The 24,669-nt window shown below is 32.1% G+C and overlaps 1 protein-coding gene across 2 annotated transcripts in view; it reads left to right on the top strand.

Moving 5' to 3' along the window:
• LOC144973121 (palmitoyltransferase ZDHHC4-like) overlaps window positions 1–14,150 on the top strand; it is a 35,164-nt gene extending 21,014 nt beyond the window's left edge. For both annotated transcript variants that reach the window (XM_078915176.1, XM_078915175.1), the window contains exons 2-6: window positions 3,842–3,974; window positions 4,179–4,252; window positions 4,796–5,100; window positions 6,525–6,772; window positions 11,087–14,150. In XM_078915176.1, the coding sequence (XP_078771302.1) occupies window positions 3,846–3,974; window positions 4,179–4,252; window positions 4,796–5,100; window positions 6,525–6,772; window positions 11,087–11,584 (1,254 nt within the window). In that variant the 5' untranslated portion in view covers window positions 3,842–3,845 and the 3' untranslated portion in view covers window positions 11,585–14,150. The remainder of the gene's footprint in view (window positions 1–3,841; window positions 3,975–4,178; window positions 4,253–4,795; window positions 5,101–6,524; window positions 6,773–11,086) is intronic.
• The last annotated feature ends 10,519 nt before the right edge of the window (window positions 14,151–24,669 follow it).

Here is a 24,669-nt window from a genome sequence, read left to right on the forward strand (position 1 = left end):
GGATGATTATGACAATTGCTAGAAAGGAACCAAAAGAGAGAGAGGCAAATATTTAAAAAAAAAAAAGGGGGGGGGGGGGGGGGGGTTGGATGGGACATTTATCATTTGCAATATTTTGTAGAAAGAAAACGGAAAAAGAAAAATAGTGGCGGAACCAGGATTCGAACACACAGCGTTTTTTCCGAAAAGCCTCCTTGGGCAGACGACTTAACCATTCGGCCATGACACCCACATAAATGTCGATGCATATTGTGTATATATAGTAACTCACTATCCATCGACTGATTTAATGTTGCTTGATTTTATGTTTTTATTGATATTTTATTAACTTTGACTTATTTCTATGTGCATTTCGAAACTTTCCATATTCTGGAATGTGGATAAATGTTTAAAAGAGCAGAGTTTCAAAAAGACATGTCTGAGAATAATCATAGCGAATATCTAATATCTAGATCTAATTTTTTTTTGTTTCTATAATTTGTTTATTCTAACCATTATTTTCGAGATATTGATGAAGTCGGGGATTTGTTTATTTCGCAGACGAATCCCTAGGCCTAGGTGTTGTTCACCCCATAGCCGACCACAATCACTATTTTATTGTTTTCCTCATACAAAATAATAAAATTTATTGTAACACTTGCACAAAACTAGATCCAAGTCAGAGATGAAAATAACTATCAAAACAATGAAGCATATATATATGAATTTTAAGTTACACAGATGTCAGTAGGGGATAGACTGCTCAGTGGGTTAGACTGCCTTTCATTTTGTTCTTTTTTGCTGCATTTGTTCGAATCCACTCCCTCTGTTTTTTTTTGTTTTTTTTATTGGTTTTTTTTTTGTTTTTGTTTTTTTTTGTTCTTCCCAAATAATATTAATTGTTTTCCCTTTTGTGTTTTTGTACTGAGCAGGAGGTTTTGAATTAATTTAATTTTTTATCTCTCCGATAATCGTTCATTTATTTATTTATTTAGTTTTTTTTAAAAAATTATTTTTGTCTCTGAATGCATTGTTGTTTCTTAACGATTTTTTCATTTCTTTTTCTTTTCCTCCTTTTTTGCCTCGATTATTTTGTTTCTGAGCGAGATATTTTCTATTATATATATATATATATATATATATATATATATATATATATATATATATATATATATATATATATATATATATATATATATATATATATATATATATATATATATATAAAAATTTTTTTTTTCTCTGACCATTTGATCGCCCTCTCAATGTTTTGTTTGTTTTTTGCTTGTTTGTTTGCTTTTTTTATCTATTTCAATTTGCAAAATTCTATAGGCAGCAACGAAAACAGAGTGAGAAAAAGATTTAAAGAAAAAAAAAAGGGGGGAGGGGGAGATGACATTTATCATTTGCAATGGTCTGCGGAAATAAGTTTTTTTTTAAATGGCATAGCCAGGATTCGAACACACAGCTAGCTTGATTTTGACAAGTCTTCTAAGTAAGATAGACGACTTACCCATTAGGCTATGACATCAACGCATAGTGTGTATATTTAGTAACATGCTATTCATAGACTGATATATTGATGGTTAATTTTAAACTTTCATTGATATTTTATTAACTTTACTTATTTCTAATAATAATAATAATAATAATAATAATAATAATAATAATAATAATAATAATAATAATAAAAATAATAATAATGATAATAATAATAATAATAATAATAATACAATAATAATAATAATAATAATAATAATAATAACAATAATAATAATAATAATAATAATAATAATAATAATAATAATAATAATAATAATAACAATAAAATAATAATAATAATAATAATAACAATATTAATAATAAATAATAATAATAATAATAATACTTTGTTGCATCCCAAAAAGGAAATTTTTTGTACAGACGTGTTATAATTTACACAATAAGATAAAAAGATAATGGAAATATGATGTGTTATATATCAGTTCCACAACCAGAGCCGCGCTTTATATGAATAATTTCAACACTGTAAAATAGTTAAAACTATCACTATAAATTGAAAATTGAAAAGATTGCAAAACAAATAAATTAATAAATTAATATTTACATTATTTGGAAGTAAAAAAGCGAAATAATTATATAAAATGATTATTGCTTATTGTTATAAAGCCTAATACTGGACGGCAGAAAAGTTTTTGGTGTCTCTCTGTTTTTGTTGAAATAGAGAAAGGGCGATCATTCCTTCCTGACATAATTACTGATGGTCTTAGTGGATGGTGCTGGTCATTAATATTTTAGTTATTTTACTACTAATAATCAAGATATTTTTATATAAAAGATACATCATCAACATCATTTATATAGCATTTAATTGATATTTTAATATTTGATTTTATTTTGCTCCTCTCCACTGCTAAGCAATTGCCTCCCCAAGCTATTATACAAAATGACAAGACAATTTTGATTACAGCTTTATAAAACAATGTGCAGAGGGTTTAATCTATTCTAAACTGAGAAAGTTTTGATAAAAAATAAGTGTTTGTCTACACATCTTATGCTTAATAATTTTCTATATGCATTGTGAAAGTTTCCATATTCTGGAATGTGGATAAGTGTTTAAAAGACCAGTGTTTTTTAAAAAGCATCTGTGTTTAATCGTCCATCGTTATTGACAGACGTCTGACAATAATCACGGCGAAAATGTTCCCTATTATAATTCTAGTAAATAATAGGCTATAAATAAAAAACTCAGCAAATAGATTTTCTCAGCTTTCAGATTATTTTCACTTGGATATTTTGAAAGAGGACATTTTTTGTAAAAATATAAGACTAGTACTAAGGGGACCAAAAAAATACAAAACATAACAGAACAAATGATTTAAATATTAACACAATGAAACCGCAATTTGACATTTAATTGAATTCATTACGAAAATTTATGTATATTTGTCATATTTAAGTTTTTAGCACAAAATCATAACAAAAGAAATTAAATGCTTATCTAAGTGATGGATTACAATTATTCATCAAATCATTGATATATTAATATTTTATATACAATTTTTTTAAAGAAAAATCTTAAATGAATTTTTTACAATGTAAGGTACTTATGACCCATTACTTTTAACCTTCAAAGTTACTAAAGCTGAGGTTGTGAAAGAGATGAAAAAACTAAGTTGAATAGTTAGTGAAACATTCCATTTTTACTTCAATAAAACCTTATTTCTAAAATCATTGAAATTTTTTTTGGAATTATGTTGACATATGCAGAAAATAGCAAATTATGCGGACCACATTACAATGGAATCCGTATAAAGTCAACTTCTGCTTAAAGTCAGTACCTCTTGTTGGTTCCAAATTTTATGTTCTTTATCGAAGGGGGTTCCATTGATGATGGATCAAGTCAACTTTGCTTATAGTCAACAAATCTCTCTGGTCCAATTGGTGTTGGCTTTATCGTGATTCCACTGTGTACCAATGTGGTGTATAAAACTGCCAGCTCAGGTTAACATGTGTAGCCTATAGTTATGCATATTTAAAAATGAAAATTATATTACAAGAACCATCAAATTTGCATCAAAGATTCACAAGAAATGATTTGTTTTTTGTTTTTTTTAATATAGAAAAACTAATGCCTTCAAGTTTCCTTCGTTCAGGTGTCGTCTCTTCTCAGCAGTGTCAACAGTATAAAAAATAGTAGCACAGTAGAAATGGACTAGAATAGAGGCCCCTAATGGATCTAGATTTCTAAATTGCAGTTGAAGTTCAGAACCAAACTCAAAAGAAGGAAGATATTTCTTAAACTTTTTTTTTTATGTGTATAGAATGGATAATTTATCCTTTTTTTTTTTTTTTTTTTCAGAGCAATGGATTTCCTGCCAATATTTCTTGGTTACATCATGTTGTTTGGAATGGCAACAATTCTTGTATTATTTTCAAACGCCTCACCATTACTTTCAAGTATTCTAGACAATATGAAGAGTAAAATCACACAGGTAACTAGTATTAATTAAATTACGATTTGCAAATCTTATAAAGCATAAAGACATCTTTCAGTTTTTTGGGGTTTTTTTTAAAGATCTAAGAATACAACTATGCATATGTTTTTTCTTTTGTTTTTAATTTTTAATTTGGGATTGATGATAGTTAAAATTAGTATTTCTCTCTCTCTCTCTTTTTTTTTCAATTTTTTTTGTCAGATCATCAAAGCAGCCATACCAGGAATTGTTATCCGATGTGTATCAAGAGCGATCCACTATGTGTTCAATACCAGGTAATGCAAGATATAAAAACTTTCTTTTATTCCTTAAGTCAATTTTTTAAATTTTAGATCCTATCTTAACAAAAACTGAAATACCCCATGCATTAATTGCAGTGCAGTGCTGCACAGCAAGTGGTAGTGGCTGTGTTTCGTGCTCAAGGTAAAAATGAAATACCGAGAGCAGAGCATCCAGGTCGTCTGTGTGTTTGTGCATCTCACTGTCTTTATGTTTGTTGTTTTTTTGTTTGAGTTTTTAATTTTTAATTAATACTTAGATTATCAGCTATTAACAATTATTTTCTCTTATATCATTAGAATGTTATGAGAATATAAAAGGAAAGGAAAAAAAAATGAACACTTTTGCAGAGTGCCTTGTGTAATGTATGTCATTCAGGCTGAATTGATCTTACTTGTATGTACAACTTCTGTATTGTCTTTATTTGTAAAAAGACTTTTTTTTTTTTTTTTTGTCGTTAAAGCTTAACAGAATTACAAACAATTCATTGTATGATTTTTTTTTCCTTCATTTTTCTTCTTTTTTTTTTCTTGATAAAGAAACCATGTAATGCAAGTGACTTTTGGACTGTTGGTTGTCGGAGGGAATGCCATACTAATGCTTGACATCTTGCCGTTGCTGTACATTTTTGAGCCTGACTATAACCATATCCTTCTTCCTATGGTGTTCCTATTTTCAAACCTGGCAGCTTTTCATCTCAGCTGTACCACGGATCCAGGCTGGGTGTCCTCATCAAATGGTTCTCTCTTGGCCTCTCTTTACAAGGCTGATGGTGTCATGTTCAAACAAGGGATGGAGTGTCGCACATGCAAATTAATCAAACCTCCACGGTCAAAACATTGCAGTAAGTCAATCATATCATTTCGAATAGTTCACAAAGGCTTAGAACAGATGATGAAAATTGCATCAACTTAATGAGGTTTAGTATCTTGTAGTTAGACCAGCATTATTTTGTAAATGTATTTAGAAATTGTAATTTGTGGTCCTTTGTCTTGGAGTACTATTATGTCATGGTTTGGAAAATGAAAAAAAAAATCAGTTTTAAATTGGAGTGGGTCAAAATAACGGAATTTGAGTTTTTGGCAGTTTCAACATATACAACTTTTATATATAGCAGCGCTGATGGTTTTCTTCGGATCCTCGGAAATCCGCGATTTTTGTGTCAGAAGAGGAATTTCCTCCTTTGAAAAAAGGCATTTTCCTCGATCAAATTTTCTGGCTTTGAGAGATTTAATATGTAGTGGAACAAACTGGTGCAGTTTCCCCAGTATCCATAAGATAGCTAGAGTAGTTTATCATCTCAATGGCTCTAAAAGTGGGGGATTGTGAAGTAAACATGTGACGTAAAGAAAACCATAATTTTCCTCCTTTTCCCCTTTTTGTCACCATCAGCACTGATGTAGATATAATTATTTGATTTTAAGCATTTAACTATATAGGTTTAGTCAGAGACATCTATGCTAGGGTAGGTGTCATTAGGTTGTCTCTGACTAGACACATTGGTTGATAACACTTCTGCTCTCTGCTTGACATAGTTTTCTTTGTCTTACTTCTTCTTATATTATGCATGTTAGCAAAGCTAATATCAAGCTACCAAAGTCTTTTGACTTAACCACAATTTTCTATGGCTCATCCTAAATAATTACAACTGATGTAAACCTCTTAAAGAAAAAGACAAAAGAAGAAGAAAAAATTAAAGGAAATTTTTTTTAATGAGCTTTTTTATATGGCGCAACATCCACTAAACAGGCTCAAAGCGCTTTTCAAGGGGTCCCTGGCCAACAGCAACTCTTAACATGTAGGACAGGACATGACGCCTGTATGGTGATATTACAATTATTTTTTTGACAGAGACAACGCTGTTAACGACCAGGACTCATTTTACACCTGAGTACAGAGTAAAGCGCCTTTACCAAGGACTCATCTTGGCGCTGAACGAGGCTTGAACCCAGGACCTTCCGATCCAAAACCGAGTGTCATGCCACATAGCCGCATAAATAAATAAAAATTATAAAACTAAGATTGTTTTACATAGTTAGTTTTAAATTCGTTTGTTTTATCACAGATTGTATGACTTTAACTTGGTGCCATAGTTAATCAATTAGTTCACTTTGTTTTGTTTTTTATCAGACTGACTCGAAGGAAACTGTAAATAAACTAAAGCTCAAAACTGGCATATACTTCTCCAATTTAATTTTTTTCTATCAAGCTTTTAAAAACAGTATATGATATCCAATGCAAATGATTTAATTTAAAATCCTTTTTTAGATATTTGCAATACTTGTGTACACCGCTTTGACCATCATTGCATCTGGACAAATAATTGCGTTGGTGCTGGCAATTTGCGATATTTTCTGCCTTTCCTGTTGACACTGATGGCAATGGTGATAAATGGAATGGTGATGGGATCGCGATCTCTCTACTTACTGGTGGTCAACCTCAGAATGATGGAATCTGGTTATGTGGACCATTACACAGGACAGGTGTCTCCAGTCACATTACCCATACTAATACAGGTATAATTAGTGGTTTTCATGGCGCTTTTTTATTTTATTTTATTTTAGCTCCCTCTCAGATTTTACTATGTGATTGATAACATGATGATATCATGTATGTATGTATGTATGTATGTATGTATGTATGTATGTATGTATATGTTTGTCAATTTTTGATCAATTAAAGATTATCCAAAACGAAAACCAAAAGAACAAAGATCTAAAATCACATTTTCCAAGTGCAAAAATTGTCTCCACTTCTGTGAAGCAATACCTGCTGTCGTCACATCTGGTGGCTGGGAGCCAAATAATCTGTATTTCATTTTTTAAATTTCCTTATGGTCAATTGTAATCAAACCCTGAAAAGAAAATAGTTTAAAAAATGAGCAATGTAGTGAAATCTTGATATTAGATGGAAAAGAGTTACTCATTTTCCTATGTAGTTGACACAAATACAGATTAATTTCAGGTTTTCAAAATGAGAATGAGTTTTAATACTTCTAAATAGAATTTTCAGTCTTTACTATAATGGCCATCACACCAGAACAACTAGACAAAGAAATTCACGCATGTAACAAAAAACCCACTCAGAAAAAAAATTAAACACCAACCTGCAACTCAATCATCTTCAAATATTCATATGCACTCTGCACTCTCAAAGACTGGAATGCTCTTTCCAACACCACAGATTTAGAAACCTTCAAGCGAGGATTATCTCCACAAACAAAGCTTCTACTGTTTGCAGATGATAACCTTCTTTTCAGGACAATAGATAGTAGCACAGATGCACATGAGCTCCAGAAAGATCTTCGTTCCCTCCAGATGTGGTCAGATATGAAGTTCCATCCATCGAAATGTTATGTCATGTCAAAATCAGACAAGAAAGAGCCTTTTACTCACAATTATACAATGCATGAACCTCCTTTACAACATGTCGATTCCATAAAATACATGAGAGTCCATCTCAGTAAGAGAAGAAAGTGGCAAACCCATATAGAACATATAACAGCAAAGGCAAGTAGTATGCTGGGGTTTGTTCTCAAAAGGAACATAAACCAATGCCCACGGGGATTTAAAGCCCAGGAGTACACAGTGCTTATCAATATTAGAATATGCCAGCGCTGTGTGGGACCCCTACACACAAAAAGGACATAGAAAAGATTGAAAAATTACAAAGAGCAGCTGCAAGATTTGCAACCGGATGCAAATCCAGAGACCCGAGATGTGTCATGTTCTCCCTCCAGTCACTTGAATGGAAACGATGAAAAACCGCCGCAATGTATCCCTTATTGTTGCCATTAACGACCCAAATGCATCCATCATTATCTCAAACCACATATAAAACAAATCATTTAGATATGCTATACATAGACCCAATGCATCACAATAAATACAACTATTTCCAAGAACAGACACAAACACAGCTCATCAAAGTGATTTGTGATTGTTCTCTGTTTTGATAGGACTGTAATTGAACATTTGCAGTGATGGGCTGTGGTGCCTTTTGCAATTACAAGCCATTGAAGATTTAAAGATAAAATGGTTTGGTGCCATTTTTTATTAATGGACCTATTTTTTAATTTGAAAACATGGGATTATTCTATTATTGTTAATGTTAATAGGGATATTTATAGTTTTCAATTATTAGAAAGAAAGATAAATTCTCATCAAGTTTTGAAGGTCGAAAATTGTTTCAATTAACTTGCACGCATTCTGATTAGCCAGTAGAAATTGTAATGAAAAAATTCTGTCACCGACAGATCATTCCAATTAAATGGCTATTCTGATAATTCAGCGTTGCAATTACTAGCTTCAACTGCAAATGGGATGGAACATCATACTGTGGCGTGTTTAAAATATATCTACTGGTGAACGGTGTGAGGTTATATAGATAGTGGATGATGATTACTTTTGTGTTTATTGAGATTTTTAGCAGGAGATTTTTCACAAAATATTAGAATTTACTGACATTTTACCAATTACACAAAAATTTTGTTACTGCTTTGATTCCAATTAGAATATTTCACTAAAGTGACTTCGAAATGTCTCAAAACTAACCCTTTTAATCTTTTTGAAGAGTAAAATTTGAAAATAACCAGGACGAGCGCTGTGTGGACTCTCAGTTTGAGTCAGTACTGTTGAACCAGCTTAAGCCAAAACAGTGATAGAAATTGAGAAATAAATGGATAAGGGTTTACTGTTATTCAGACAATAGGTAGTGACTTAGAAATATCTTGTGTTTGAAACTTTGGTAAAGAATGATGATTTTAAAAATAAATTTTGATATTTTGTGTATTTCTAATTTCATTTTAATTAATAATTGATACCCAAAATTGAATATTTGTTCTTGTTAGTATTTGCAAAAGATCAAAATTTTCATGAAAAATAATACAGTGACAACATGCTTTTTATCCATAACAGTATATATTAAACTATGATATATTACATTAAGATGGGACAAGAACTTTTTAAATAATATGGTTTCTATATTCCCTTTAAAATCCCAATCTTCAACGGTTGTAGGGCAAAAATGAAAAGCCAGTCTCAAGAGAGTTTAATTAGGAGTTTTAACTAATAACCACATAATATCTATAAATAAAGCATTTTACAGATATAAAAGAAGAAAAAGGTGCAATAAGGTTAAATGATACCTTCTTTATTAAAAAAAGAAAAGAATTTAAATCACAAGATCTATGTAAAATACTCTATTGCCAACTTTGAAATTAGAAAAATAGCCTCCCTGCAGCTATGTGGTCTATTGGTATGACACCCGCTTTCGGATCGGAGGGTCCTGGGTTCGAGCCTCGCTTTGCGCATAGTTGAGTCCTTGGAAAAGACTCTTTATTCACATTTTCTCACCATACTTAGGTGTAAAATGAGTACCTGGTCGTTAACAGCATTGTCTCTGTCCGAAAATAATTGTAATATCGCCTAACAGGCATCATGTCTCGTTCTACATGTTAAGTTTTGCTGTTGGCTAGGGACCCTTTGTAAAGCGCTTTGAGCATGTTTAGTGGATATTGCGCTGTATAAAAGCTCAAGTCAAGCTAAGTTATGTCACTAAATTTTGTTTAGCTGCTATTTCTAGTGTTTAAATTATCTTATTTGGAAGAGCCCCTATTCCAAAGTGTCAATCAAAGGAATTATGCATCAAACTTCCTATAGAGAGATAAGCATCTGTCAATACACATTCATGAACTGCTGAAGACTGTTTATGATGACTCATGTGTTGGCATTGAACTGTTCAAAGGTGGATCTAATGTTTTACTGGAACTGATGCTGCCACTAACATTAACAACCAGGCTGGAAGGAACTCATCCAAGCCAATCATCGGATAAAATAATCAGGCTTTACACCAAGGCTTGAGATTAGAAATCCTGGATTACAGAAAGGTATTTGCCCATTGGGTATGGAGAATGCTCACACATCCAATAAAAGAAGCTCAATCATGTTTATCTCAACAATACCTTGACAGCTATGAACAAATAGGTGATGCATTTCTTAGAAAATTGTACAAGAGATGAGTCAGGTGTACATCACTATGATCCAGAAACAAAACAGCAGTCAATACAGTAAAGACATAAAGGGTCACCAGTTCCAAAGAAATTAAATTCTGCCTGAAAACTGCTAATGATTGTGTTCTTAGATTATGAGGATATTATTCATTTGGAACTCTTGGACAATGAAACAACAATAAACTCTGATCGTTATATATGTACTTTAAGAAAACTTCAGCCATGATGAAAGCGAGCTCGACCTTACAAGATGGCAACACACAAATGCAAACAGGGATGATCACACTGAAAGGATAAGTTTTCATGAAGTCATAAAACACCCACTTTACCGTCTCAATCAACTTTTTCCAAATCTAAAGAGGCACCTCAAAGGGACAATTTTTGGCAGGGAATGCGAGGTGCAGGCGGTGGTGCCTCGCTGTCGTCGAAGCACGTCACATGAATTCTTCAACACGATGCAATAACCGATGTGTTGTTGACAGCTCTGTATGGATATGACTGTTGACTGTGTTGAAATTTAGAATAATGAACGGAAAGGTATTGATCCAAGATTTGTTTAGATACCTTTGTTAATTTACATCTTTTTTTATATAGTTTTCAAAATACCAGTTAGAGGTTGAGACTTTTCAGCCTACCCTTTTAGTTATTACGATTAAGTCATGCCTATGTTAAATGCTTGGTGTTTTTATGGTGTTGAGACAGAATAGGCTGGAATCTTGTGAAGTTTTCCAAGAAGACAGGTAATTATGTCTTTTGTTATAATTGCTGTGTGATATTGCTAATACAAATGTTAATGTTAAACTACATTTATCATTCTCAGCACCTCTTCATGCAACATCCTCGATGTGTGTTCCTGGTTGCATCTCTCCTGATGCTTACCTTACTCCTTGGACTGTTTACAATGTATCATCTCTTTCTGGTTTGTAATAACCAAACTACCAATGAAAGGTACAAGATGGCAGAAATATGGGCTGAGTCTTCCAATTCAGGAAAAGTCCAAGACAAAGTCAATGATAAATTGGAAAAAGATCGTGAAACAAATGAGAACACTATGAGCAACCCACACAGAAGAGTTGTCTGCAATGATTCTGATAAGCAAGCAAGAACCAATGGAAATATAAAACAGGTGAATGGAGAAGATATAAAAACTGCTTTGATAAAAAATTTGGGTACTTTCTATAATCGAGGTATTTTGCTCAACTTTAAAGAAGTATTTTTTCCTTGGTCTGACTTTAATAATCTCCTTAAAGAATCTCATCAAGTTGGTTTTGGCAATGGTCAGAAAAATTTGACTAAACAGAAATCTAAAAAACGTTGAGTTGTTGATTAAAAAAAAGACTCTGGTTTAGATGAATCATTTGATTAATCCATTAGATTACAATTCTGCCAAGAATTGTGCTAAGGACTGTTGGTTCTTTATGAACAGGCAGGAATGCATTAAACAGTCAAGGTGAATTCAATCCTCATTCCTTTTGAAGGAGATAAAATCGGTCAATGAATAGATAGTGGTGCTTATGAATGCAAGCATTTTGTGAATGATATCAATTTTTAAATCTGACACTGCTCTGCTTATAGTAGATGGCAATATTGATATGGTACCATTGTTACTTTGTGATTTGTTCTTTTTGTGCAATACTAGGGGTATAGACTCCATTATCAATGTTGTTTTATAATGTGTATAGAATGATTGGTACTTCCTTCCATTATCTGTTGTTGATTTTAGAAATAACTCAGTGTCCTTCCATTCCATGTTGATGATGAGCATTTAAAGCTTTATCTCATACCCAATGAGCAATATTGAATCCATTTATTTCCATTCCATGCATAACCCACTGGCCTAATGTTTTCTTCCCCATTAACACTGCCGATTTTTATGAATGAATAGATTGGTTTGCACTGGATCATACCATACCTATTTCATTTCTTTTTCTTTTTTTCTTTTTTTTTCCTTGAATCCGAAAATGCATTGATCACTTTTAAACGCTTTTCGAGATGTTGTTTCAGTTCTTGTATATTTTTTCCTAGTTCTAGACTTCTTCAAACTAAAAAAATAAAAAGACCCAATCAAATTCTGACATGTACACATGAGTCATTTTTTTTTTTGTTGTTTTCACAATGCTCTAGTGATCCATTTTATTTTCTGTGGTTTAGATTATATTATTTGAGCCACCATGCCACTGTTGTCCTCACCATTATTTATACTTATTTTGGTCACTGATGTATGACGTATTAGCTGTTTTTGAGAAATGACTTGCATAAGAAAATGTTGATGTAAATATGTAGAATCATTTCATATTTATATAAGTCGAAGTGCCAATAGCTAATGATCATGTTGTCCAATATCTGTTACTCAGTACAATATCATAGTGCACAAGTGAAATAAAAAACAATGTTTGAGTAGCCTGTCATTGATAAGGTAGGGGTTAGATTATATTTGTGTTTTGTTGTTTTTTAAAAATTCATTTTCCAGTAATTAGAAGTTGACTACTATGATTTTCAATATATTTTACAAAGTGCATTAAAACGGAAATAGACCCAAAGTCGAGACGTTGTTACGAATATTGACAGGAGCCAACGTATACAAATTTTCACACATCAGTTTATGTCATATTGCTCAGATTTCGTTGTGGATTTTGGATCCTCTTTTATGTTGAATCACTGTATAAAGTTATAAAGTTGCTTTTTTTTTTTTCCAAGAACGAAAATAGACAATGGTTATTCTCTTCCAAATTTTTTTTTTTCCTCTTTTAATTCAACTTTTGTTAACTCATCTTTGCAGCGACAATCAAATGCTTATGTCCACTGAATATAAAACGGAGCTCCTTCGAGGGCATTTAAAAGTGAATCAAGATTTCTTTCAAGAAAAGCTTTGCCTTGTTTTAGGTGGTCCCATATTGTGAGAAGTAAAAATGATTGAACAGGGTTCAATAATCAGGTATAATTATCTTTAAGTAAATTAATCTCTTTGGGATGTGTTCATTGTTTCTGCCAAAATGCGTATTACAATAAAAGTAAATCAATCTGGATGACACATCAACAATATCAGATTTTTATTTGTCAAAAATTCACATTATGACAATTGCTGCTTTTACTCAGTTGTCACCAGCGCAGAAATGTTTTTAAAGTCAAGATATTAAAGTGCAGTCATGGAAAAGTTCAAGTCCATAGATTGATCACAAGACCAATTTGTTGAGCTTCTTTTGGGTCTTTATTTTTCTCATATGTGATTTTTTGTTGCTGATTTTATTTTGATACAATTATGATCTTCTGTTCCTACAGGATAAACTCACTGTAATTCACTTTGCGCATCAATTCCGTATTGACAGCTTTTGTTCATAATCTTTATTTCTTTTCACACCCCCCCCCCCCCCCTCCTTCCTTGCCCTCATTTATTTGTCATATTAAAAAAAAAAGTTTAATCTTTTGCTTTATATCTTTTTAATCAAGGGATTTAGAAGTTTGTAATAATCCAACAGCTTAATAAGTCTGGAATCACAATATTATGTTACAAAGTATTTATAATGTCTGAAGCAAAGCGATAAATAGTCATGATTCTTAAATGTCGACACCTTAATCAAGATCATGTTCTGACTATTCCATGCTGTCTGTGCTTTGTTTTTTTGTTTTAATAGATTTTAATTTTATTTATAGCTTATTTGATATTTATGATTAACTTCAACAACTACATTCTAAATTTCGTTGATTGTCATTGATTTTATGATATTTTGAATTTTGACCGCACTTTTTAAAAAATATCTTCCATGATCAATGTCATTTTGTAAATTTGATGGACAGTCACAAAAAAACAAGATATTCTGAAACTGATTTCATTGTTCATTCTTCAACTGCGTTTCAGATTGTTATTGTTGTTGTTGTTATTATTGTTACTGCTATTATTATTATTATTATTGTTATTATTATTATTATTATTATTATTATTATTATTATTACTATTAGTATCATTGTTATTATTATTACTATTATTATTACTATTATTACTATTATTATTATTTATCATTATTATTATTATTATTATTATTATTATGGTTATTATTATTATTAATATCGTTTTTTTTGTACATTTTGTTTTTTCTAATTTGTTATTTTTTTTCTCCCTCATTATTTGCTGACAAAAGATCTTCACCCGAAAACGTCATGTTTTGTTTTGTTTATAATTGAAGGGTCCTCATTTTACCTTTATTTTTCCTATTTAGTATTTTAATCGCCCAAGACTTGGTTTGTGGGACTTATGGGACTTAATGTTACAAGAAGATAAAAAAAAAAAAGAAAGAAGTTTATATTGTTTTTAGACACAGACTAAATGCAGATGTCCAGTTTGAAGATTTCTCAATCCAAGAAAAAGTGGCATTATCTTGTGCTGAAATAAATCATGAAATACTTTTTTAACATTTTGAACAGTTAAAAAGTTTATAAAGATATGTTGTTATTCCCCCATTTAATTTTCTTCATTGCATAATTTTTTTTTTTTAATATTTTATTTTATTTATTTTATTTTTTTGTTGTAAGTGTTATTTGTCTGGATTGTTTTCATTTTCTTTTTTTTTTTTTTTTTTGTTTGGTTTGTAGCCAATAGTCTTGTTAACATTCTACATGGAATTTCGTCTATTTTTATCTTGAATAGTCTTCCCCATATATTTTCATGTACAGAATATATAATAATAATAATAATGCTGAAAACTTATATAGCGCTATAACTCCGAGACACCAGACTCTAAGCGCTTAAATTACAAATTACTTTGGCTGAAACATACTCATTCACACACACAAGCACACACACACACACACACACACATACACACACACAACACAACACACAACACAAACCAAAACTATCTTGCTTCTCATACCATCTACTAAAATCGAAACAAATATGTTTTAAGCGAACGTTTAAAATAGACAAAGATTCTTTTTCACGAATGCTCTGCGGTAAGGCGTTCCAAATAGAGGGTCCGAAATGAGAAAAGGATCTCATTCCAGCATTTTTCCGAATTCGAGGGACAACTAGTTTTGTGGAATCACTGGCCGAACGTAAGGGGCGGGGTTTTGAATATCTTTCAATTAGTTCTGAAAGGTAGGAAGGGGCAGTACCTTCAAGACAACGATACACTAAAACACAAGCTTTGAATTTAATTCTTTTCTCAACAGGCAGCCAATGCAGGTCATGAAGTAGAGGTCCGGCAGAGTCGCACCTACGCTTCATAAATACTAGTCTGGCAGCGCTGTTTTGGACAATCTGAAGACGTTTCAGATTGTATTGCGAAACGCCAAACAACAGAGCATTACAATAATCCAATTTCGATAGTACGAGGGACACAACCAGGTGCTTGGTCACATCCTCAGATATGAACCGTCTAATGGAAGCAATCTTTTTTAGTTGGAAAAAGAGAGATCTAACCAAATTATTAACCTGATGCTCCATCGACAGTCCAGAGTCTAAGAATGTGCCAAGGTTTTTCACTTTGTCAACAATTTGAATAGAGGCATCCCCCAACTTCAAATCTGTTTCACTTTTCCACTTCCTGTTCCCACATACAGCACCTCCGTCTTATCATCATTCAGTTTCAGTCTGTTCTCATTCATCCATTTCTTAACACTTTGGATACAATTTTTACTATTGGCTGATACTTCTTGTAAATTTCTCATATTGGAAACGCAGTACAATTGCGTATCATCAGCGTATTGATGGTAAGACAGACCAAAACTTCTGATGATTTTAGACAGAGGGCCGACGTACAAAACAAAAAGAACGGGTCCAAGTACTGAACCCTGGGGAACCCCACAATCAAGAAAGATTTCCTCCGATCTATATTCATCCACCGTAATAATCTGTTTACGATTAAACAAATATGACCTAAACCAATCAAGCGCTGCACCAGACACGCCATAAGTAATTTCAAGACGTTTGAGAAGAAGATTGTGTTGTTTTTTGTTTTTTTAGCTCATATTGTATATAACTTGTAATCTACCTCTTATGTAGGAAATACGCTGTAATTTGATGATTGGATATAATACTCATATTTTTAGTCTTACCTTAAAGGGGGACTATATCTATCACATCCCCATTCACAATTGGTAACTTCATAATTTTGCTTAAAATGTTGCCACTTCATGCTTTTATAAAACTTACAGCAACACTTCAAATTTACCTCAATATATGTAATATGTCCTGGCTTCTTTACCCTCACATACTCGTCCCCTCGTTATCTGTTTTGATTCCATTTCAAATATAGATATTTGTATGAGAAAGCCTTCATATCCACAAGTTCAACCATGAAAAATTATCGATTGGTCTGCTACAAGATTTATAAGCTAAAAAAGAATATTTTTATAGACAAAATAGAAATCTGTGTTAAAACATTTCTGCATCGTTGATTAATTATTAAATCTTTATGATTAGATCTACAATATAATATTTTCTAGTTTGATGGTATAATTTAATATTTCATATAAAATCCATATCATTCAAATGAAATGGAAAAAAGAAAGATTGTTTTTAATAAATAATTTGTTACAAATTATTGATCAATCCAGAAAATATCCGAGACCCAAATTTGGAAGATTTCTGTCTTCAAGAGATTCACTGTTTGTGTAACTATAAATTGTATTATTCATTATGCTTTTTCTTTTCCTTTTTATTTTTATTTTTTTTTAACAAAACCTATAAAGTCATTTATTGAACAATTATGATAAAGAAATTCATGACTTAATGACTTATATTAGCGAATCGATTAAATGTATACCCAGTCATTTTTCCTTGTGCAAGATAAGATGTAAATTATAAAATGGTCCAAAATTATTGTTTTGTTAATGTTGCTTCTTATCTGTAGTTATCAAGTTTTCCGTTCGAATGCCAGATGGTAACCACAGCTGGTCTGTAATATTTAATTTCATGACCACGGAGAAGATGATTGAGCAGCATGTTAACAATGTGATTATTTGTTTATGTTAAGTAACCACGAACAATCATTTTCCCATATTCTAATGGTATATAAATGGAATGACAATGTTATTTTTAAATTTGAATTCAACATCAGAATGATGATTTGATTTCATAACATGAATGTTGTGATGTATCCTATATTATCACATAATGAATAGAGAATGTGGCATGCCTCTATGATGTTTAGATCTGGGGTATCGTTTAACTTGCCTCATTTCCAAATGTCATATAAATTTGATGTAACTTTTGTCTTATTTATGAAATAGCTCCAAATGTACTAGAGTGCCATGTTTACTGTTGTATTATGTAGGCATTTTTCTATATATTGTTTTAGACCACTGCTTTTGTATATAGATGGATGAAGCCTTTTTGGCTCAAGATTTGTATGATATGTTGTAAAGGATATGTCGTGTTGACTGCATTTTGATGACATGTTTATTATATCTGCTCATGTAAATATTTAAGATCCTCACTCTTGATATTCCAAATGCCTCCATATTACCGAATAAGTTATTCAGAAGTTGATTTCTTTTCGATTCTATCATGGTTTCATATTTGATTTTACATTTCATGTACATATAAGATCTCACGATGACAGTTGAAAATTTGTTGTTTAAAGAAGCCCAAAGATTCCAAATTTTTTAATCTGATTAATTTTTCTCAATAAAAAGACTTTTTAATCTTTTATTACAGAAGAAGCATCCTTGAGAAATATAAGCAATAATCAAAAGAAACAAAAACAGAAGAAGCAAAATTTTGCTATTGTTCTACACCAACTCTTGACACTGTATAATCATATGATAAAGGTGATATATTATTAACTATTTGTTGATGTTAGTTTTTGGTTTGAAATTATATAAAAGTGATCAAGTATATTTCTGGCTGCTCTTAAATGATACATATTTTAAAATGGTGGAGGATGGCCCAACTGATAAATAAAATGAGTAATTGTTTGAAGATGTTTGGGCTTTTAACCGCTGGTTAAAAGACAAGATTATCTATTTTGAATTATAATCAGAGTTTTATGTGGTTTCATTATTAATATATAAAGCAATATTTTTTCTCTCTGTCTCTCTGCCCCTCTATTTCTATTTGTAGCATTTCTTATTTTTACACATGTAGCGTGTTGTTGAATAGTATCTTTAATAATTGATTTATTAAGAGATATATTTTTAGAAATGAACTGTAGACATATTTAAAATATCTATCTTATGTGAATTATATTTTTCGGTAATAATCTAGATTTACAAAGTGCGTGATGATTCGTTCATGTTCATAGATTTATTCATATTTATTTTTGACCAAACCAAAGAGCAGCGTTTTTACTTATTAGACCTAGTGAAATCATCATTGTAGTTTTTTCCCCTATCTTTGTTTTTTTTATTTATTGGGACCGATTGCACATTTGAGGCATTTAGTAAAATGCGAAAACAAAGTTATTTTTTTCCTGATTATACAATGTGATTTTTTACAAAGATTTTTTTTTTTTGATCAGTGGGTGAGCCCCTTTGTCCTGGGAGGGCTTTTAAAAAGATCATTTATAAGGACTCCTTCCGTTCCTAAGCATCTTCTTTCATGTCATTTCTTGGCCTAGAATGAGACAATTTGGTTTTGCCTTGGCCTTGCTTGATTCTTCTGCTGTTGGGGGAAAAGATTACTTCATAAAATTTAATAGAAGTTCCAGGGGTGTAAAAGTTTGCTGTTTAGGTTACAAAGTGTTAGTCACCCTTTCTTACGAGTATTCTTCATCTACTGAGCTTTCTGTCCTTGTCTTTGAATGTAATCACTTTGGTTTTCCTTCCTTGCGACATGAACCTTTCATCATTGATTATGTGATACCTCTTTCCCAAAAAATCATTTATTTGTCATATTTATCACAATTGTTAATTTAATAGTATGTTATTTATAGTTTTATTAACACTTCCCTCCTTGGGATTATTGTGTCTGTATCTAGTTGGGACTTATGTGGTCTCAGACTAGACTTACATGACTGGGTGGGGCTCCTGACCTCCCATAGTGGGCAGGAAGGCATTTACTGTGTCTTCTATCCCCCTATATGTGTTTTCCAGCATGCTTTCTGTCTTTGTCTTGGAATGAGAGATTGTGGTTTTGTACTGGCCCTGACTGGATACTCTATCTGGGAGGGAAACAGTCAAATGTATAGTTAGAGTTTTGGGAGATAGTATTTTTGTCTTGTAAATCATCTCTCTGTTATGCACTGTAATATTTTTACACACACACACACACACACACATATATATATATATTATAAACATTTCAGTGTCTACCACTTAGCGGGGATCTGTACTTATCGTAATTCTAGAGCCTTTTACTACCCCATTTTCTTCCTTTTTACTGGCGCTGATATGACCTAACTTTATTGAAACCCTTAGAAACAAAGAAGTACATGGAGTGGGCTATAATTACTGATTCATCTTTTCTGTCTTAATTTTTCTTTAATGGGGCTCAATACTAAAAATACAAAAATCCTTAAACGGGACTATTTGACCAAACTAATGGTGTTTATACATCAGGTTTCTTGTTTTAAAAGAATTTTGGGGTTTAAAAAATAATTGAAAATCCCTTTGTTGCCATGGAAATGGTGGCCATCTTGGAAAATAAACTCGTTTTTTGGGGGGACTCCACTATTTTGATAATTCTTCTTTGATATTGATTGTTAATGTTATGTAAAGTTTAAGCATACTTGTAAATAGCTGGATACTTAATTTTATAAATTTTCACTCTTAAAGGCTTAACAAATTTTTTTGGGAATGGGAATAAAATATCCTCACTTGTTTGACAATATTTAAAGAAAATTTTTTTTACCCTAAAACTATTCAATACAAACAAAATCATACTAGCCAGCTTTTTGTAATAACATATCATCAATCTTTTAGTTCCGAATTTTGAAACTCTAACATTTTAAAAAATGTTTATGGTGATTAGATAACAGTTTTGAGAAAAACCCAATATTTATCAGATTTTGAGTCCAATAGCATTGGGCAGGGGTTTTGGCTTGCATTTTTTGACTTTTAAATTATTCGTTCAGCAAAAATATGGGTTGAAATGAGATAAGGAATGAATAAATTAATCAAAAACAGTTACTTCCAAAAATTGATAATTTTCACCTAAGCTGACCCCATTTGCCCCTGAGAGCTCTCTTAAGGGGAAGAGGGGGGGGGGGGGGGGGGGGTATGCTTTTTGGAATTGGTAAACACTATTTCTAGAACCTTGTGAATAATCCTATTGTGGTAACCACTGTAAAATTCCTATAAAAACAAATAAAGAAAATGTACGTATTTATTGGATATTAAACATAATAAAAAATTACATCCATGATTTATAATTTGAAAAAAAAACAATTGTTCATATTAATTTTTCATGCAATATTGTTTTGATTCTAATACGTTGTTAATTTTATAGCTGTCATTGTATCCTTTCATTTGTAGCGGTCTGTGATTTCAATGTTAACTATACTATACCACATCCCTCCCTTTAAGCAACACGTTCCAGCTACTGCTGTACCAAATTTTAATTTTGGTAATGACAGCATTGATATCTGCCATACCACATCTGTATCCCTTCCAATATGAGTGATATTGTGCCATTTTATATTATTATCTTTTGTCTCTAGCTAGCTATATGGATATGATCTTTACAGACAATAAGCAATGATTAATGTGATTAACGTTTTGATTAATTTGCTGTGTGGGATCTTTGACCTCCCATGGTGGGCAGTATATAACTTGCTGTGTATTCTTTCCTCCTATATCTGTTTTCTGAGTTTCTTTCTGTCTTTGTCTAGGAATGGGTTTACTTGGTTTTGTCCAGGCCCTTTCCGGAGTCCATGACGGAAACAGTCAAATGTATAATGATAGTTTTGGGAGGTGATATTTTTTTCCTTGTAAATTATCTCTCACTTATGCATTTTTAAAAAATGATGGTTTGAAAACATTTGAGTGTATTCCTCTTGGTGGGATCCTGTGCTTGTGTCTGAATGAAACTATTAGGTGATCTCAAACTAAGTGCACTGCGTAATAGCGTGCTCTTGGAATCTGCATCTGTTCCCTATATCTGTTCCCTATGAACCCGCCCCTCTGTCTTACTTTTTCACGTGCGCTTTCAATTGCAAAGCTAGAATTTTTTTACTATCCCATTTTCTTCCTTTTTACTGGTGCTGAAATGACACAACTGTGTCCCAAGTGCCGTAAACTTCTTAAAAGTAAATGAATATAAACAATTTGATTTGACTCCCACCGCATTGCACATTTTTAATCATATGATTTAAGGCTTTTTGCTGTCCCTAATAGTTTTATATGAGGAAAATCTGAGAGAAATTTCTTACCTTCTTCACCCCTAGTCTTTCTTTCTACTGTTTGTCTGATAACCTAGTAAATCGTCTCACTGCTTTGTAGTACTATAATTATTTTTTGAAATTATTGTACTTTGTAAACATTTGAGTGTATACTTCATAACGAGACTCCTTGTTTCTGTCTGGATGGGACTTTCTTGTAATATCAAAATAGGCGCATCCGCATATTGCTCATTGAATATTCTGTCTTCTATCCCCTTATATCTGTTTTACAACATGCTTTCTGTCTTTGTCTTGGAATGAGATTACTTGGTTTTGTCTTGGCCCTGGCCGGAGTCCTAGCTGGGAGGAAAGCAGTCAAATGCATAGTTATTGTTTTGAGAGATGATATTTTTTCCCCTGTAAATCATCTCTCTGTTATGTATTATTATATTTGTGATTTTGATTGTATAATTTAAGCATTTGAGTGTATACCTAGTGCTTGTGTCCAGATGAGACTTATAGGTGATCTCAAACTAAGTACATTGGTGGTATGCTCTTGGAATCTACATCTGATCCCTATTTGTTCCCAGTTCCCCTTTATCTTACTTTCTCTTGAGTAGTCTAATTGTAACTCTAGAACTTTTTACTATCCCATTTTCTTCCTTTTTGCTGGTGCTGATATAACCTAAATGTGTTGCAAGCACTGTAAAACCCTTATAAACGAAAAAAAAACTATATCACCTTCCTTTATACTGGCGCTGAAATGTATTACAGTGTCCAAAACGCCATATTACCTCTAAAAACAAAACAAAAGACACTCTACAAGGTTACTTTGCTTCTGGATATTCTGATCTCTATTGAAACGGTCTCCTTTTGTCTTACTTTTTTTTCTTGCTTGTTTGCTTGTGAAATAAATTTCTTCTATCATCTTCCATTTTCCTAATGCTGAAGTGACCTAATAGTAGTAAGCACTGTAAAACTCCTAAAATCAAACAAATGATGGATATCAGACTAGACTCACAAATAGATTGCTTTGAGGTCTACTTCTTTTCTTTGTTTTAACTTATCTCCTATGTCTTTATTTTATTTTGGCGCTGATCTCTTAATGTATTATCTTTTTTTTTTCCACAAATTATATCAGTCTTTCTCAGTAAGCTGTGATCATAGTCACCATATTTTTTGTTATTTGAAAATAAAATATTATGCCCGAAGTGTGCACAGATTTAGACAAGGGATAGATTTGTAATTTCCAATGGCAATGAAACATTCAGTATCCGTTTCAATGGTCTTTGTTAGCTTTGATGGTTTGATGGGATGTTTGACAATTATCGGACTTGACAAGTACTAGCTATATTGTTCATCACTCTTTTTTTTCAAAGACCTGACTTCTTGTGATACTTATTTTTCTGTGTGCTCTCAAGCACGAAGTAGTTCTGAACAATTAAGGTTTAAGAATTTGGAGTTTTCCCATTTTCTATGTGTACGTGCTTTCTACCCTTTTGATGAGACCCAAGTATCGCAAAGTATTTTCCATCAGATCTAACAGAATCAGCTATCCAATCACTGCTGGGTGGACAGGGTGAGTGATGTCAGAAAAAATCTCACCTGCACCCTGGGTCAATACGAGCCGTCTACTTACAAGGCGAGTGCTCTCTCATAGAGCTATCTCAAGCATAAAATGACACTAAATCAGCAATGACCTGTAGTATGAAATGTGCACTTTACATCAGTAAAACATCCATATATACTTTCCATATATTTTTTACAGGGATTCAAAATTCACGCAATTTTATGACTTGTTTGTTTGAGAAATCTGTTTTGATTTTCAAGACAGTTGTATTTCTAATACATGAAAATGGAAATTTTAATGGATCACCATTGATATATGTTTTATATGATGATGGAGTGAGATTTTCATACTCTCCTTAGAATGCTTTTAGAATGTTAAAGAAAATAGTTTTTAATGTAAATGTTGATGTGGTAAATTCTATGAAGAATGATTTTATGGTACAGAATGAATTTATGACTAATGGAAATGATTTTTTCTTATCGAAATAAGCACATTATTCCAAAGTCTTCTGACCTCCCAATGTGGGCAAAGAGGTCACTTGCTGTGTCTTCTAACCCCTATATCTTTTTTATCCTTTTGCATATTGCTTTCTAACTTTGGTCTGGATTGAGATTGCTCTTTTTTTTTCCCAGGTCCTGGTGGGGATACTTAGCTGGGAGGGAGACAGTGAAATGTATAGTACTTTTTGTTTTTTTAAAAATGAGAAATTATATTTTTTCCCCTGTGAATCATATCCGTTTTGAATGTGTAAACATTTGAGTTTCCTCTTGGGATCCTTTAGGCACATCAGTGGGTTCCTCGCAGAATCTCCTGTTCCATATTTGAACCATTCCCCTTTGCCTTGCTTTTTCTTTGTTACTTTAAACCTCAGATCTACAACTTTCCTCTAGTATCTTCCTTTTTACTGGCACTGAAATGAATGAATAGTGTTGCAAGCGCCATCAAACCCCCAAAAACATACAAACAAATGTTATTCCAAACGCTATATTTTGCTACTATTTGATGACAAATTACCTGGACAGAACCGGTGGATTCTGTCGAGGCATGTAATCAAAAATGATATGCTGTATGTGTAACAACCAATATATTTGTAGCCTTGTGATGTTTTATGATGAATATTCCCTTTTCCATGGCAATGTCATTGTTATTGTTTTAGCAGTGATAGTGACTGTTGTTCATCTTCCTAGTTATGTTGGTGCCTACATGAAATGGGCATTGCAGTATAACGTAGTCCGATCAAGCCAATCTCATATATTGTCTTGCTATGTATTGATTAATATTCACGTATTCATTAATTTCTAAAAGCCAAAGACAATCCAGTAAATTCCCAATACAAATGAGATTTTGAACAGAAAAAAGCCGGTGTTATAAAACCTTAAAATATTTCAAAATGCATTTAATTCTTTTTTTTTCAATTACCACGCACAATTTTAATATGTTACCTCATCCTCGTTTTAGATACAACTGCCTCTGCTCAATTAACGCCTGTCTTTTATGAAACTTAATTCTTGAGATACTATCAATTAAAACTATTGGGTCATTACTATTAATCAAAAGTGCAATTAGTCCCGTTTTTAC

This window comes from Berghia stephanieae, chromosome 5 (genome assembly GCF_034508935.2).
Source record: "Berghia stephanieae isolate SIO BIC M18660-M18661 chromosome 5, UCSD_Bste_1.3, whole genome shotgun sequence".
Taxonomy (NCBI): domain Eukaryota; kingdom Metazoa; phylum Mollusca; class Gastropoda; order Nudibranchia; family Aeolidiidae; genus Berghia; species Berghia stephanieae.